At 30.9% G+C, this 18,654-nt stretch overlaps 1 protein-coding gene across 4 annotated transcripts in view; it reads left to right on the top strand.

The window, feature by feature from the left end:
• The window catches only part of LOC107448776 (transmembrane protein 126), a 39,298-nt gene extending 22,260 nt beyond the window's left edge, over positions 1 to 17,038 (top strand). For all 4 annotated transcript variants that reach the window (XM_016064116.5, XM_016064108.4, XM_021144855.4 and 1 more), the window contains exon 3: positions 16,473 to 17,038. In XM_016064116.5, coding sequence (XP_015919602.1) covers positions 16,473 to 16,956 — 484 coding nt within the window. In that variant the 3' untranslated portion in view covers positions 16,957 to 17,038. The remainder of the gene's footprint in view (positions 1 to 16,472) is intronic.
• The last annotated feature ends 1,616 nt before the right edge of the window (positions 17,039 to 18,654 follow it).

The following is an 18,654-nucleotide window of genomic DNA, read 5'->3' as shown; positions in this document are numbered from 1 at the left end:
TTACGTGTAGAAATCATGCCCGAGTTATTTCGGGTCCGCCGCCAGGAGGGTTAAAAACTCCTTGAAAATTTGTTTGCAATAACCGGACCGTATTTGCACAAATTCATAAAAGCAGGACACTGGCTGAAAGAATGTGATTTAACGTTTATTTTATATTCACAAATTACGAGTCATTTTTTCAAAATTTTACAAAAGCGGACCTTTTACAAAATGTCTGGGCAGACCCCTGATATTCGGCGGTTATTGATTTTCTCATGGATTTTAAATATCCCGATATATTTCAAACAATATCTAAAATTATAATCATGCATTTGAGTATTTAATTTTTAAGGCAATAATTCTACAAAATTTTTGGCTGTTATTGCTATTGATTTCTTCATAGTTTTTATATTTGATATTTTTTATACGATATTATTTATTACAACAATCTGATCTCGAAATGAAGCACGCGTTTGAGGAGTCCGATTCGCTCGATTTCATCATCGATCTTTTTTTAGGCGATTACTACTACGCGGATTTCATGATTTTTTTTATTGTGATGATTATTTACAAAATGTGAAAAAGGAAATAATTTGTGCTTTTCTCCCCACCCCAAAAAAATCTGAGAATAACCCATATTAGAATAAAAAAAATAGTGTGTGGAGTCCCTCCGCGCGGAAAAAGTTAAACTTCGTAACCTGCGACGTTAATTGTAGAAGAATCAGCAGTCGTAGAAGGATCACTAGTTCTATTCAACGACTCTTTTTCCTGCTCCGATGGCTTCCGTGCTCTGTAATTCCGTGCTTGTGGTTGCCTCATCGTCTCGCCCTGGAAAATGTATTTGTATTAATAATGTATGTAAATGCGTCATAATGTAATTTCAGAAGAGAAAACCTAACAATCAATTGATATTCACAAGAGACGTACCTTGACATAACCTTAAATCCGTCGCATTGTTTTCACTCATTTTTTACAATTGTTATCCACTAAATTTGAAAATAAAAAACACTACCCTATTAAATTATATGTGTATCAAATCAAACTAAAAAAATATTGATAGAAAAACAATACTTTTATTATTTTTATGCTAGTGAGAACCAAAACAATATGGAAATGAATGAGGGAAAACTGGATCCTACAACGTGATTTCCCGGCCAAGCAAAATGTAGCCTTAAACGTTTAACACAACCTTGTTGGAAGTCGCATAAGAAGTATCACTTCAAAAAATAGTATATGTTCAATTAAAAAAAAATATATATATATATTTTTTGTAAACACAGTACTTTTGTTATTTTAAATTAGTAACATATGTGTTTGTTATTATTAAAAGTATCTTGTAGAATAGGGGTGCACAACCTTTTTGAGTGAAGGGCCACTTGCACAGCAGGTTGACTAACGAAGGGCCGCACATGTATTTAGACATGTTAATGGCAAATGTAATAATGTTTATTTAAACCATTCCATTTTTTTTATTAATAAACTTAGTAATATCAATAACTTAGTAGTGTTTCATTATTAGAATTCATTCAAAAATAAAAAAACTTATCCTTTTTTTTTTTTTTTAGAAAAAAAAATTGCTATTTTTATCATATGAACAATAGATTTATCAAAATAAATAAACATTGAAGAAAAGAAATATTTTTTTTTTAATCATATCATGCAATATGAAAACTCATTTTAGAATTAAATTCTAATAAATTAAAAAAAAAACTGCAATGCCCACAGAATGAAAGTAGGAAAAAGTTTAGTCGTAATTAAGTAATATAAATTCAAATTAAATATTTTAATTGAAGAAAATTTATAGGTTTTAAACAAAAGCTTAAAATAAAAACAAAACTGTGATAGTTCAAAATAAAATTCAATGCTTATTTTGTAATGTACTTAATTTTTTTATTTTATTAATTATTAGATTTTTTATATCGTAAACATTTTCCTTTTTTTTATCGAAAAAGATCACTTAAGCTACAAAAAATTGAAATCTAAACTACTAACAGTGAGCAGTTTAAAAATTCACGTTTTCCGCCATTTTATGAATTTCTCAAGTTGCAATAACATTGCATTTAAATTAGGGAGGGATGTAACGAGTATTTGGCCCTTCTGTGAAAAATTCAGTTGGTTGAATGATCAGTCAAATATTTGGCAAAATATTTTTTAGAAATGCATTTTTCTAAGTTTTTTTTATTTTTGAATTTTTTTAGATATTATTATTTATTTTTTTTAACTTATAATCAGACAAGTCAATTTTGTCATTTTTTCGATACTTTGAGAATTGAGAAGGATCCATTTTTTGCAGTTTTTATTATAACCCAGCATTTTAACAGAACGTCTCATACTATTAATTTATTATCACTCTTTCCCTGTTCTGTAATATAAATAACCAGTAACATAGAAAAGTGTGATTTTCAGCATTAAAGTTTTGTTTCAGGAACTAAGAAAAATTTGTTTTTTCTGTTTTTCTTTTTTTAGGCATTTTTATTATGACTCAGCATTTTTTTAAAAATAAAGTTAAAAATAAAAAAATTTTTTATAGCAATTTTTTTTCTTCTAAAATTATGGCAATGAGAAAAATTTAAATTGAGATTTTCGGCATAAAATTTCACTTAAAAAACTAAGAACATTTTTTCTATCTTTTTATTTTCTTTAAATAAAATAAAAAACTTTTTTTAGACGTTTTCATAATAACGCAGTAATTTTTAATAGCATTTCTGTTGACTTAATTCTTTTTTCTTGGCTTTTTCTGGTAATTGAAAAATTGAGATGTTCAGCTTTTAAAAAAAATTTCAAAAATTAAGATTGATTTTTATGTTCTCTGTTTCGCTTTTCGACATTTTCAAAAACGTTCTTGATTAGCCTTATTTTTTAGAGTTAATTAGCGTTTTTCCAGGAAATATTATTCTGAGCATTGAAATTTTAGTTTCAGTGTTGCTATACTGCTAAAAGATTTTGCTATTTGGCCCCAAGTGAACGGCGTTCTGTAGATTTTTTCTTCTTCTTTTTGCCGAATATTTGGTTTTTGATCAAATCAAAATTCGATACCACATTCGACCAAATCATATTCGTTGCGGAAATAAAAAGGAAGGAAAAATAACTAGGATTTACGATAAAACTGTACGGTAATACCGTATCAAAAAGTGGTTTTTTAATTGCGTGATTAACAAACACGTGTCGTAATAACATCATAGTTAAATAACGGGATCGTCAAAATCACGAGGAAAAGTATAGAAATAATTAGGAAAAATATATTTATGCTGAACTCAGCACAAATAAAGCGCGTCAAATGCATGATTTAAAATTTGCATGTCGTAACAGAATAATTGGAATTTTTTATAATACGTAGGAACGCATAGCAGTAACTGCAGAGAAAAATTTTTGAAGAAAAAGAAAGAATTGCAAAAAAAAGATAGAAAATCACTTAGATTTAAGATGAAATCGTCACAAATAAAGTGCCCAAAAAGTGATTATTTAAATTTGCAATCTGAAACTCGCTTCGTTATAAAATTTCGGAATTTTCAAAATCACGTAGTAAAGTGGAAATAACTGTTTAAAAAAAATCATTTATATTTACGATAAATTCGGCATCAAGAAAGCTCGTTAAACGTACATTTACTAAAGAATCTGTTAAAATTGATTGTGTCAAAACGTGATGACTTTAAAGTGCGATTAAAAATTGCCATTTTTTAAAAATTTTTTTTATTGTGTTTAGAAACTGTGATATAACGTATACTTTTTCCTCCTTTTCCCTTCTTCATTCAGATACTTCCCAAAATCACAATTGGCCAAATAAATGGTAACCAATTAACAACACAAAAGAAACATTTATTAATAATGAAAAAAAAAATAAAAAATTAATATGACCAAGACATCTAAAGAATTCGCTTCCGCTCTCCATCAGAGCGTTCCCTCCTCTGTCTTTTTACAACATCTACCTTGATGACAGCGCCATCACAACATGGAGGCATGACACCCCCCCGACAAGATTGCGCTACACCTGGTATAGCGAAATCTGATCCACACAATAGGATAATATATATATATATATAAATATATTTAACACTTAATTGTAAATAAAACATATGAATAAAATACTTGTTACAATTACTTACACATAAAATATGCAAAATGAAAATAGTAGAAATATGACAGATGTATAGTTGCCTGGCTATAACACATAAGATATACAATAAACAAATCAAATTTTTATAAAACTGGTATGTATAAACAATTACAGATGAAAAGAATCCTTGATACAATTGATACGATATTGCAATAGATATTCAATTTCAATAATACTCATATATATATTTACAGATGAAAAGAAGCCTTGTTATAAAACAGGTTATCATATATGTTTGATTGATTTTTAATAAGTACACAAAACATTTAATCACTTACTAGTCTTGATAGACCATCAGCATTTTTTAATTGAGCACCTGGGCAGTGTGTGATATGAATATTGTACCTTTGGAGAGCTAAAGCCCACCGTTGCAACTTAGCAGATTGGGGTGCTGACTTCTGTAAAAATATTAAAGGGTTATGATCAGTTATAATGTCAATATTCGCACCAAACACGTAATTTTCGAACTTTTTAATCGACCATACTACAGCATACGCTTCACGTTCAATTGTAGCCCAGTTTTGCTGCACTTTGTTCAGTTTTTGGCTAGCAAAACTGATGGGGCAAAGTTGACCGTTATCATTTCTTTGGGATAAACAAGCACCAACACCATAGGAACTTGCATCACACTGTATAACATACGGTTTTTTAGGATCTGGAGTATAAAGAGAAGGAGCTTCAATCAACTTCTTCTTTAGTTTTTGGAAGGATAATTCCTCTACGTTAGTCCAAGGAATAAGCTCTGGAACTTTCTTTTTGGTTAAATCCGTCAGTGGTTTTGCTATCTCAGCATAATTTTGTATATAATTTCTGTAATAATTAAAGAGACCTAAGACACTTTTTAAAGCTGACTTGGTTTTAGGTGTTTCGATGATTTCAATAGCACGAAGCTTTTCAGGATCTGGTTCATGTCTACCATCTCCTATAATATGACCTAAATACTTGATTTGTGTTTTTGCGAAAACACATTTCTTGACATTAACAGTGAATTTCAGATCAGTTAATTTATACAGTACCATATCTAATTGTTTAAGATGTGTATCCCAGTCACAAGAAAATATAGCTATATCATCGAGATATGCTTTGCAGAATTCACGATATTCACTTAAAGCACTGTTCATCACTTTCTGAAAAGAAGCTGCTGCGTTGCGGAGACCGAATGGCATTACCTTCCATCTATATTGGGCACGATGAGTTTTAAATGAAGTAAGATCACGGCTTTCCTCTTCTAAAGGAATTTCCCAGTACCCTTTCAATACATCTAGGCAAGTTATAATTTTAGCATGTCCAATTTGGTTGATGAGATCTGATGAATTTTCCATTGGGTAATCAAAGGGTTTTGTTACATCATTTAAATGTCTGAAATCGATGCATAAACGCATACTACCATCCTTCTTTGCCACGCAAACTACTGGGTAAGCAATATCTGCTTCACTGGGCTCAATAAGACCTAGATTTTCTAATTCCGAAATTTGTTTGTTAACTTCAGTCTTTAAAGATTCGGGGATTTTGTAAATGTAGGGTTTCTTCCTCTCAGCACCTGGTATTAATCGAATTTTATGTTCACCTACATTAGCGACTTGTACTTTACCGGAGAATAATGATGCATGCTTGTGCAAAAGTTCAAGCAACTCTGTTCGTTTACTTTCTTCTAAATGACTAACATCTACCTCAATGTCATCTTTTCCTAACGAAGGTGTTATAATTGGTGTGGGATGAATTTCACCAAATTCAACATCATCTTCAAAAATAACTCCCACGGTTTGTGTTCTAGCATGAAAATGTCTTATTTTGTTAGCATGAATATGTCGCACATTGCCATCTGGTAATTTAACCTTATATGAATTAGGATTAACTCGTTCTAATATTTCGCCTGGTCCCGTCCATCTTGCGTATAGTTTATTCGAAGAATCCGGAATGAGTAAATAGACTAATTCACCTTTCTTAAACTCTTTCATTCTTGTACTTCGATTAAAATAATGAGCATAAGAATTTTGTTTCTTAGTCGTAGTCAAAGAAGCGAGATCTGCGGCCTTTTCCAAATTTATTTTTAATTCCTGTAAATAATCTACAGGCGAATTGCAAAGATTTAGGGGTAATGGAATCTCACCTGACCAAGAAGATTTTAGAACTGACAAAGGGCCTCTAGCTTCGCGTCCATACATAAGTTTAAAAGGAGATATTCCCGTCGTACAATTTGGTACTTCGCGGTACGCAAAAAGTAAATATGGAATATGTTTATCCCAATCGGTAGGATCTGAACGGATAACATGGTGTAACATCTGTTTAAATACCCTATTCCATTTCTCTACTAAACCATTCGAAGCTGGGTAAGATGGAGTGGAAAATCTAGGACTTGCTCCTAACCTATTTTCAAATTCTTTCGTCAATTGCGAAGTAAAATTAGTACCCTGGTCACTGCAAATTACTTCTGGAATTCCAGTACGCATGAATATCTCTAAAAGGGCATCGCATGTTGTCTTAGCAGACAAATTTTTTAGTGGGACGACTTCGGGCCATCTAGAATTTTGATCAATTAAACATAAACAATACTTATGTTTTCTACCCGAGGGTGGAACAATTTCTCCAATTAAATCTATATTTACCGTGTGAAAAGGATATGGAGCTCTAACGACAGGGGTTATAGGAATTTTATCAGATTTTCGCTCCGGACTTTTTAATTGACAATTTTTGCAAGTTTTACAATAATTTTCAACATCTTTTGAAACATTAGGCCAATAAAAAGATAATTTTATGCGTTCCTTAGTTTTTCGTATTCCTAAATGATTCTCATTATGAGCTAATTGAAGCACTTTATCCCTATAAATTTTAGGTAATACTAATTGATATATTGTATCGCCACAAATTTTATCTTTATGAAATAATAAATCATCCCGCAAAAAGAAATTATTCTTTTTCAAACTAGCATCTTTAAAAGAGTTCTTTAAAGTTAAACAATCATTCTGCATTTCTCGAAATTTATTAGCCTCCGAATATTCATCACTAGAACTGCATAATTTATTAGTATTCGACATTAAATAAATACCGCACCCTGTTTCACTTTCTTCTGATTGTGAAAATGAATCCTCTGGCCTTGATGAACTTTTATTCATTTCTTCCCCCTCGTCTACTGACGTGTCGCATTCTAAAACTAAAGTGTTTTCGATTTTAGCTGAATCATCATTTTGATAAATCAAAGAATTATAAGCGTCCGGTGTAATTAAACAAGGGATGTTTAATTTATCTGTTAAAGCAAACAAAATATTTGAACTATAAAATAGACAATCGTTAGGGTTTTTATAATAGACTGGCAATATAGCTAATTTCGCCTCGACTTGTTCTTTAAATGCGGATTGTAAAATTATTTTTCCCTTAGCTTCTATTTCTAAAGACGGAAGTAGGGTCGTATTCAAAATTGAAATCTCAGCTCCGCTATCGATGATCGCGTCTATTTGTCTACTTGCAATAGAAATGGAGACTTTTTGTAACGGGTACAAATTAATTTCATTTAAAGTTTTAGAACTCTGCAAATGTTTCGAATTTATATTTGTAACAACTGCAGTATTACCACTGGATTTATTCATAGACGTTTGGGTGTTACTTCGCGTTTTGTTTTGAATATCATTACCGACTTTATTTGATTGTTCATAGTATTTATTTCTTCTATTTGGGCAACTCTTAGCCATATGTGAGTTACTAGAACAGATATAACATTCGCGTGTGTGGGGAAAATATTTGTTTTCTCTAGTAAATGGGGATTTTCTCAAAGGTGGTGGAATATACTTAGTGTTTCCATTCGGATTGCGATTGTTGACCGAATTATCATACAATTCTGAAAAATTTCTACCTTTAGAGGTAAACCAATTATCGCACAATTCAGCGATCTGCCTAGGTTTAAGCCAAGTGTCTAATTGTTTTATTCTAACATAGCTTCGAGTTTCGTTGTCTAACGCACTTAGTAATCTATCGCTAACTATTAATTCATTCAGCGTTTCAAAATCTTTTACATTTTTAAGTTCACAATAAAAGTCCCAATTGGCTCTTAATCTACTAGCAAATTGCATATGGTTTTCATTTTTAGATCTTTTGGCGTTTAGAAAGTTATCTAGGCAGGCTTCTGGGGTAGGTTGAAATTCTTTTAAAATTAAAGCTTTAACTTTAGGATAATCTTTTATTTCTTCCGCGTTTGCATAAACTACCAAATGTGCCGCTCGTTCACCTAACAAGTTAAATAATATTTCGACTTTTAATTCTTCCGGAACATTTTTTATTACAAATGCTTTTTCAAGAGACGTAAAAAATAAATTCCAAGATTCGGGTTTACTAGGAACGGAAATAGTTAAAGTTTTAACGCTTTTGATTAATGTTTCTAAGTTATTATTATTTGAACTAAAATCATTCCCTACATTGGAGTTACAGCTATTACTCTCTGTCTGCATTCTAGTTAATTCTAATTGTGCTTTAACAATCTCAAGCCTAGTCTTCTCGAGTTCTAATGCTGCTTCAGTTGTTGTTTTGTTTTGATTCTTTTCTGCATTTAACAATTCTGCTTCTTTTCTCTCTCGTTCAATACGTTCGGAAACAGTAGTAAATAAAAATTCTTTCACAAAATCAAAGTCATTTTTAAATTGATCACTTTTTTCTATCAAATCCTTTAAATCAACAACTTTATGCTCCGATTTTACTTCTAAACCTAATTCTTCGGCAGCTACTACCAAATCTTCTTTTTTCATCCCCCTTATGTTAAACATAATTGTTCTATTTATTTCTATTCCCAAAATAATTATAATTTCTTTAAATCTCCTACAACTCTCTACTATCTAATACAATTATTCTCCTCTTTCAGAATATCACTTAAAATCAATACTTCTCATAATTCAATTCTTAAAATGTTCTTTATAAGCAGAATATGATAAATCTCATACCTTGATTTATGCTCTGTTTCTCGTATGAGAGCGTGCTGTGATATAACGTATACTTTTTCCTCCTTTTCCCTTCTTCATTCAGATACTTCCCAAAATCACAATTGGCCAAATAAATGGTAACCAATTAACAACACAAAAGAAACATTTATTAATAATGAAAAAAAAATAAAAAATTAATATGACCAAGACATCTAAAGAATTCGCTTCCGCTCTCCATCAGAGCGTTCCCTCCTCTGTCTTTTTACAACATCTACCTTGATGACAGCGCCATCACAACATGGAGGCATGACAGAAACTCTCGCGGGCCGCACTTCAGTAGTCGAAGGGCCGCAGGTTGTGCACCCCTATTGTAGAAAGTACTTAATGCTCGAGAGTTTTTCGCGGATAGCTCGAAAAAATTCTGCCGGGGAGCATCTATCAAAAAGTACTTCAAAATGGAACATGTCTTATATACTAGTGAATTGATGTTTAATATTTATAGTGAAAGTTGCGCCGCATTACTCCTCTTCGAAATTTAATCTGTGATAGAATTCGATGAACAAATGCCACTAATGATTCATGCTTTTATTTATTTTTAGCTCATTATTTTTTTCTTTATTGTCTGGGAGATTGTATTTACTTCACTGGATTTTTGAGCACTTTTTTATGAACAAATCACTTATTCAATGTGGACGATCCATCGCTGCTGGCGAGTTCACATCATGTCCGGAGGTCACCGATATGGGGTGTCTAATATCAGGGGTCTGTCTAGGTTTTTCTGAGAAGTACCTATTTTGTGAAAATTCAGACATAATTTTTTAAAATTAAAAATTATATTAAAAAATATGGATTTATTGTTTCTTATGAGACACAAAAATAAAATTTTAAGAAAAAGTATTTTGTGAAAGTTTGTCCATAAGTTGAATTTGTGAAGGTACCGCTAAACGGTAGTAAATTTGGCCTGGACAGACCCCTGAATATAGACTATGTGAACGTTCGTCTCTCATGTATCAAGATGGAATTAAGTTAATATGTCTTATTATACTCAGGGGTCTGTCTAGGTTTTTTTGAGAAATACCAATTTTGTGAAAATTTAAACATAATTTGTGAAAACTAAAAATTATATTAAAAAATCAACACAAAAATTTGATTAAAATACATATTTATCGTTTCTTATGGGATACAAAAATGAAATATTAAGAAAAAGTATTTTGTGAAACTACCGTTTTTCCTAAAGTTGAATTTGTGAAGGTACCGCTAAACGGTAGTAAATATGTCCTGGACAGACTCCTGATACTAGTGAATTGGTATGCAATATTCATAGTGGTAGTTACATCTCACTCATGGAAATTTTATAGGCAGTTATTGCTTACTGACTTGTTTTACATCAGAGTTGAAGATTTCTTTTTGGCGTTGCATGATTCAGTTTACTTCCTGTTATCTGAGAAATCAAAATTTTTTTTGTTGGGAATTTGAAGCTTTTTTTTTTAATTTCATTAGTTTTAGAATAATTTAATTTTAATATTTTTACATAATCTTGAAAGGTTAAAAAATTTTCATCTTTTGGGTAGAACCAAAGTCAAATGTCTGTGTTTTCATTAAGAAGATATATATGTAACATAAAAAGTTATAACTAATCTCTTTATCTAAATTCTGCTTAATTTATTATTCAACATTAAACTCTTTCTCTCAATATAGAAAATTCGAATCGTGCATTTGAGTATTTACTTTTTAAGCCAATTCTATTGAATTTTTGGCTCTTATTGCTTTTGATTTCTCTATAGTTTTTAAATTCGATGTTTTTTATACAATATTATTTATTAAAAGAACCTATTCTCGAAACGAGACATGCATTCGAGGAATCTGATTCGCACTATTTTGTCGTCAATATTTTTTTTTCAGCAGTTACTACTACGGATTTCACGATTTTTAATTATTTTTTTAATGTGGTAATTATTTGCAAAATGAGAAGGTATATATGTGCGTCAACCCCCCAACAAAATGCGAAAAATATCTTGCAGAAAGATACTAGTGTTGGAGAGTTTTGTCACACAAAGCTCGAAAAAAATTTTGCCACTATATGATGAAACCATGATTACGTTTGATTGAAAAATTTATTTGAATTGTGTTATAATGAAGTGTGTCTCTTAGTGAAAAGTTTTATCAAACTAATGACTTAGAACTAAAAGAAGTCTGTTAAAAATGAAGATCAAATTCAATTTATAAGTGGCGCAACTATAGACAGAAGTGTGTTTTTTATAACTCATATGTATTACTTTATATATTTGTTAGCATGTGGATATTTTTATGTTGATTGTGTTTCGAGTATAGGGAAAGTATTGCAAGTAAATAATATTTAATTAAAATTTTTTTAGATGGTAGTTAAAATTTTGGGAGAACTTAAAAAGCTAATCTTTTTATGTTATTTCTTTATTGTAATTCGTGGAGATCAAAATTCAGACAGAAAGTATACATTTATTAACAAAAAGCAGACAAATACATAAAAAAAGAACGCCATCTGGCGGTAGTAAAAAGAAAAAAAAACATAGCAATCCTTCCTTGGGAATGACAACATTTATCCAAGTTCTCCTTTATTTGTTATTCAACATTTTCTCACACTTAATTATTCACTTCTCTTTTCGGATTCAAGTACGCAGGAATTAACATTTTAAAGTTTTCTTTTCACTAACTGTGAGAACCATGTTATTCCCTCGACACGTTTAATGGACCAGTTGTAATGCCTAAAGGTTTCCCTTTTTCCATAAGGCGTAACATATTATAGAGACTAACTTGTGTTACTTATCCTAAGATAAGTGCTCTAGCACACCGATTTCGTGGTGCGATTTGAAGCTCTGCGACTCTTTAAAATGTCTTGAATAAATAATGAATGTACAATCCATATGTTTTTCACTTTGCCCTTGCAATATATATTATAGAATTATTTTAATTTGGTATTAAATATTTACATAAACTAATATCACAAGTTTTTTAATGCATTTTTTGCCTTTCTTGTGTTCTGCTAAGAGGCAGAAAATACAAAACTGTATTATTTACAAAAGAATTCTTACAATAAATAAGAATTTGAAATAAGAGAAACATAATACCTATAATCTGCATATTTGTATTCTATATTTTGTTTTGTGTTTTTTTTTCTTCTTATTTGTGTTTTAACATTCAGTACAGTTAAATTTAGAGCCCTAATTTAATAAGATACCAGATTTAATAAGTTACCATGTTCAATATCTATATATTTTTTGAAAAATTGAGGAAAAAATAAACAATGTAAGGAAACTATGTGAAGTTAATCATGTTATGCAATAACAAAGGATGTAATTGTGCAAATCAACAATTGACTGGATTCTATACCTACTGTTGCTTATTTGACATTTTTTAATGTTCCTGGCTAAATGTTTATAAAATGCAGAATCTGATGAAACAAACTACATTTAAAAATATGAAATTTGCCAATTTTTCTGGAATCAATAAGTGTTAGATATAATGCATTTCATACGTCTAACATTTCCAAAGGTGCAGTCACAAAAATATTCAGACGCTATTTCTATCTTTAATGTAAATAAAGAAATTTAAAATATAAACAGTTTTTTAACATTGTCTAATTTATAGCATCTAAATATGAACGAATTTGTGGGGATAGTGATTAACGACAATGTCAACCTTCATCTATGAAAAGGTACCCCAATATAGAATCGAGTTAACATGTCTTTATATACTAGTGAATTGGAATTGTATTTTTGTAGTGGTAGATACACTACAGTACTCCCCCACCAGAATTTTATCTGTGATAGAATTCGATGAATGGGATACCACTAGTTAATTCATTGCTATTTTGTGAGAAACCGGGAGAGCTGTATTAGGATCATTGTACTTTTGCTGGTCGTGAGAGCTGTATTAAGCTCATGGTCGCTCCTGTATTGCCATTAGCAGCCGAGTGTATGCTGGTTGACGTTGTGTGTGATTGAGACTGAGTAGCAACAGCGCAAGGAGGTGGATAATGTCGCAAGTCAATTGTTCAATGTGGACCATCCATCGAAGTAGGGCTGTTCAAATCGAAGTGAGTGTTATTCTTAAGATAGGTGTGTTCATTTCGAAGTGGGAGTTTCTGTCAAGATAGGCGTTTTCACATCACATCCGGAGTTCACCAATGTGGGAGTGTATTTATCGACAATGTCAACCTTCATCTATGAAAAGGAACCCCAATATAGAATCAAGTTAACATGTCTTATATACTAGTGAATTGGAATTGTATTTTTGTAGTGGTAGATACACTACAAATTCATCTACATGTATGATAATACAACATTAAAACATTTTAATTATTTTATTACGCTAGAAAGATTGAATATTTTTAGCAACTCACAATCTTTTTAAGAATTTGACTAATTGTCCTAATCATTCTTTTAACCGTATGATTGTGGCTGATACAACATGTGTACAAGTCAAAAAATTCCTTCTATTGTTATAGCATTTATACCAATGCTCTTCTACACCCTATACTCATTTACTGCCATACTATCTGTTTTTTCACTCAAAGAATACCCCATAATTAGGTCCTATTATTGAAAATGAAGTGTGAACAGGTGCTAATTTTCCATTTGAATTGGCTAAAACAACTGTAGCGTATCTACCACTACAAAAATACAATACCAATTCACTGGTATATAAGGCATGTTAACTCGATTCTATGGTGGTGTACCTTTTCATAGATAAAGGTTGACATTGTCGTCGATAACCCTATCACCACATTGGTGACCCGGTGAACATGCATGCCTTGACAGAAATGCACAGTTCGATATGAATACGCCTACTTTGACAGAAACTTCCTCTTAGAGTTGAACACGCCTACTTCGATGAATGGTCCACATTAAAAAGTTGACTTGTTACTTGTGACTGCAACAGTATCCACCTCCTTGTTCTATAGCTACTCAGTCTCGATTTCACACAACGTTGGCCTGCATACACTCGACTGCTAATGGCAACACAGGCACAACCACGACAGTGAACTTAATACAGCTCTTCCGGTTTCTCTCACAATACAGCAATGATGCAACTAGTGATATCCATTCATTGAATTCTATCACAGATATAATTCTGGTGTGGGGGGGGTACTGTAGCGTATCTACCACTACAAAAATACAATACCAATTCACTGGTATAGGACATGTTAACTCGATTCTACAAGGGGGTACCTTTTCATAGATGAAGTTGCATTGTCGTCGATTCCCCACACAACATTTTTTTTATCAGTTAAATTATGTGCAGGGTATGCGTGCACCTGGATTTCAGTATTGAATTGAACAAAATTTGTCATGAAAATGTCATGGATTTTTTAAATTGGAATTTAACCCCCTCCCCCATTTCATGGTGTTCCGAATATCTGAATTTGTAACAAAGTCCCTTTATTAAAATATTAAATGTTTTATCCTGTTCTTTAAAAATTATGGTATTCATTCAAAAAATGAAAGAAAAATATCATTTCTAGAGCGAATTATTTTTCAAACTTCCGTAATTTCAGAATTTTTATTTTATAAATTTCAAATTCTAGCTGAAGCAAGCCTGTCATTCCTGAATTTTTTTCATTCCGAAATGAGAACAGAAAAATCAGGAGTATTTCTTTCCTTTTCGATGAGCAAGAAAAGTATCCTTAGAATATAATTCTTCAGAAAAAATAATTATTTGCTTTTGTTTTTTTTCCAGCAATTTTATTGCTTCAACTCTTTCTTTACTGTTTTTTAAATTTAGAATCTATAAATCTGAAGATGCAGAGTATAACAGTTTTGGTTATACCTATCATTTCAATTAATGCTTTTTTAAATTCATTGTTGTGTTTAGTTCGGAGAAAATAGTAACTTTGTTAAGTCATGAAAAACTTTTGGAATTAGTCGTGGAAAGTCACGAATTTGAAAATCTAAAATTTAGCAGATACCCTGTATGTGAAATTTTTTCAATCTTTTTTTAGAAGTTTTATATATATTGTGCGAGATTAATTTGAGATATTTTTTATACTATTTTTAACATCTTTTATCAGGATTGCCACTCAAATCAGTAAAACAAAAATTCCCTGTACATATTATTCACACTATATTGTGGTGACAATTTGGGTAAAGTATAGTGGGATAATTGCCAAATTTAGTACTAATGCATTTTACAACTAAGGCCTATCCCAAATCATCACCAACACATACAAATAAAGTAACATAAAAATATATGTCTAGAAATGATGATCACAAGTTATATATTTTACTTAAGCAATTTTAATGATGATTAACTCAATTATCAAGATTTACTCATAAAAATAAATTTGACCATGTGGCATATTAAAATAAGGTCATAACAAAACTAAGAGGAAAAACAACAATTACTGTGCTCTTGTGTGAGCTATAGTGGACTAACTATATTTATTAGTTTTTAATTGCTGGAAAAAACAGCTGAACATTCTTAAATAATGCTATAGTAAATGAAATAGTTTAGTATAGCTAAAATATTGTGGTTAAATATCCCATAGACAAGGTATCTGCTACATTCTAGATTTTCAAATTCGTGACTAATTCCAAGAACTTTTCATGACTTAACAAAGTTACTATTTTCTCCCGGCAAAAACACAACAATAAATTTAAAACAGTATTATAAATAACATTCATTGAAATGATAGGTATAACCAAAACAGTTATACTCTGCATCTTCATATTTATAAATTTAAAAAACAGAGAAAAAAAAAAGATGAAACAATAAAATAGCTGAAAAAAATACAAAAGCAAAAAAAAATTTTTCCTGCAGAATTATAATTTAAAGATAATTTTCTTGTTCATCAGAAAGTAAAGAAATACTCCTGATTTTTCTGTTCTCCTTCTGGAATTAAAAAAAAAATTCGCCAATGACTGGTTTGCTTCAGCTAGAATTTTAAATTGATACAATAAAAAAAAAATAATAATATAATTCTGATATCACAGAAGTTTAAAAGATAATTCACTCTAGAAATGTTCTTTTTTTTCATGTTTTGAAAGAACACCATCATTTTTAAAGAACATTATAAAAACATTTTATATTCTAATAAAACATGACTGAGAGTGGGGATTTGTAACAAATTCAAATATTCGGAACACTATAAATTTAGAGGGAGGGGCAAAATCCAGTGAGCTATTTCCATGATTTTTTTAAAAAAAAATAGTTAAAATCATGACATTTCACGAAAAAAAATTTTCAATACCGAAATTCATGACTTTCCAGGTGTTGCGGATATCCTGCATAGATTACGCCTTGAGTGGTAACCATTTTATACAAAACAAAATTCCCTGTTATTTCAGGTGATTTTTAAAATTCCCTGTGGAGTGGCAACTCTTTCTATGCAAATTTGACTACATTTTTGTTTTGGGGTTATTTTTCACTTGGCTAAGTTACATCTAGAAGATATTTTTTTTAAGAGAAAAAACATTAAATTTAAATTGTTTCTTTTTCAGGTGGTCATTTAAGCACGGTGATGATATTCTATGTGGCAGTGCCGCTTTGACTTCTTTCTACATAAGCTACTTCTTTCGCAAACAACTCAAACTTAGACACTATTCAAAACTTACTTGCTACACACCGGTCGTCGGCCTTTCTACAGCTGCTTGCTTTGTTGTTCAAAGTGGTATCATTAACTCAAATATCCTCAGTGCTGATCGCTGTCCATTGTGCATTCTAACAAAAGCATCCTACTTACAGCTGGGTGTAGGACTGATCTATCCACTATTGATGGCTCCTACTGTTAACTTCTATATTGCTGATAAGTTACTCACATATCCTATTCCTCCACTAGGACGTGCTCCTAGAGAAGTCTATCAGTTATGGTTAAAGTTTATTCTAAAGATTCCCCGACCCATCTTTATCAGTGCCGCAGCTCAAGTATTTTTGGCTACTCTAATAACGCAGCAGAAAATGGCTTTTGTAATTAGCAATTTCTAAAACAGACTATAGTTGTTATAATGTAGACATTTTTCTTTAGTGTTTGAAAATAAAACCTTTTCTGTGTTTCATGTCTAAGAAATGTTTTTTTTTCTTATTTTTACAAACATACAGAGCTCTTCTAGGCAGAAAAAAGGGCAGGGTGCAAACGTTTAAAAAAAGGGCATTATTATTCTAAAAAGGCATGGACTAAAAAGGCTTTCTATGGACTTCACACGTTCTATTAAATAACATTGTCAATTAGTGAAAGAATTTTTTTACTTTACTAAAAGTAGCAAAGCAATCATATTAATAAATTAACATATATATCGAGTTAATTGGCTTAGTAATTTATTTAAAATGCATGTATAGATTAATAAAATAATAAATTTATGTTTTTGAGTGTCTGTAGTTATGATTTAATAATAATTATGATTTAATGATAGTTGAAGTAACTGCAAACTTTCAAAGATTTAAAATTTTAGGTTACTTTCTTGAAATTTGAATTGGCAGTTATTCTGGTTGAACTCACTACACAACAGTCTTTGCATTAGCGATAAAGGATTTTAAAATTGCGCGAACACAAATAGCGATTTTGGATTTTAAAATCACGTGAATATAGATCCCGATATTGAAATCATATGAATGGAATTCGATATTGGATTTCAAAAATGTGAAAATAACAAATCACGATGGGTAATTTTCAGATAGCGTAAATACGAACTACGATGCATAATTTCTAAATGGCGTGAAAACGAATCCAAAGCCTGATTTTTAAATACGAAAATAGATGTTGATATTTCAACCGTAAAAACGAATCCCGACATTAGATAAACTAGCGTGAATATGAGTCGTTACATAGAATTTTAAAAATGCCTCAATACAAATCGCGATAATGGAATTTTAAATCTCGTAAGTAATAATTGCAATGAACGATATTGAAATTACATGAATAAAAATCGTAACGCGCAACTTTTAAATCAGGTAAATACAAAAATACAAGCTATCTAGGGGATGGGTAAAAATGAGAAAAATCTTATTTTCTGCTCTTAAAAGTTAATAGCTGAAATAAGTGGATACGCGGAAGGGTCGGCAGCTACGTAGTTTGAATTTTCTATATATCTTTCGATATATTATAATCAAATCGGAAATAGATCCAATTATTTTATTTCAACGACCGAGTTTTCAGAAAAAGCGGAATATATATATATATAAATGTAATACAAAAATTATAAATACTTTTGTATTAATAAAAGAATTAAAACTCTTTCGGTTTCATAAAATGTCTTTGTTAAAGAGTAAGAGTAGAGAGATTCTATTTTGGGAATTCAAGGCTGAAAACATACCATGAAATAATAATTAGATTTATATTTCAAAGGAGGAGTTATTTTTAAAATCTTCTCTCTCTTTCACTTCCATATTAGGAAGCATTAAATGATTTTCCATAATGCGTAGAGTTCAAAGGTATGTATGACTAGAACCTAATTACACCATTCTCCGTAGTATTTAACCGAAGGTTTTCGCATGTCTCTTGCTGAATAACGTGTTCCAATAAACATCTGCCGGAACCATCCGGAGTCTTGTCCACACCCCCTCCCTTGTGGAGTGCTGATGTGAACAGTTATAACCACCAGCATAACTTTTAATAAACCTTTTGATAACTTATTATGGTTTTGACTGCATTTCTTAAGATGAATACACCAATGATAACAGAGATGT

This window comes from Parasteatoda tepidariorum, chromosome 8 (genome assembly GCF_982258835.1).
Source record: "Parasteatoda tepidariorum strain Cologne lab strain chromosome 8, Ptep-v5.0, whole genome shotgun sequence".
NCBI lineage: Eukaryota > Metazoa > Arthropoda > Arachnida > Araneae > Theridiidae > Parasteatoda > Parasteatoda tepidariorum.
This window is presented reverse-complemented; position numbering and strand designations above follow the sequence as displayed.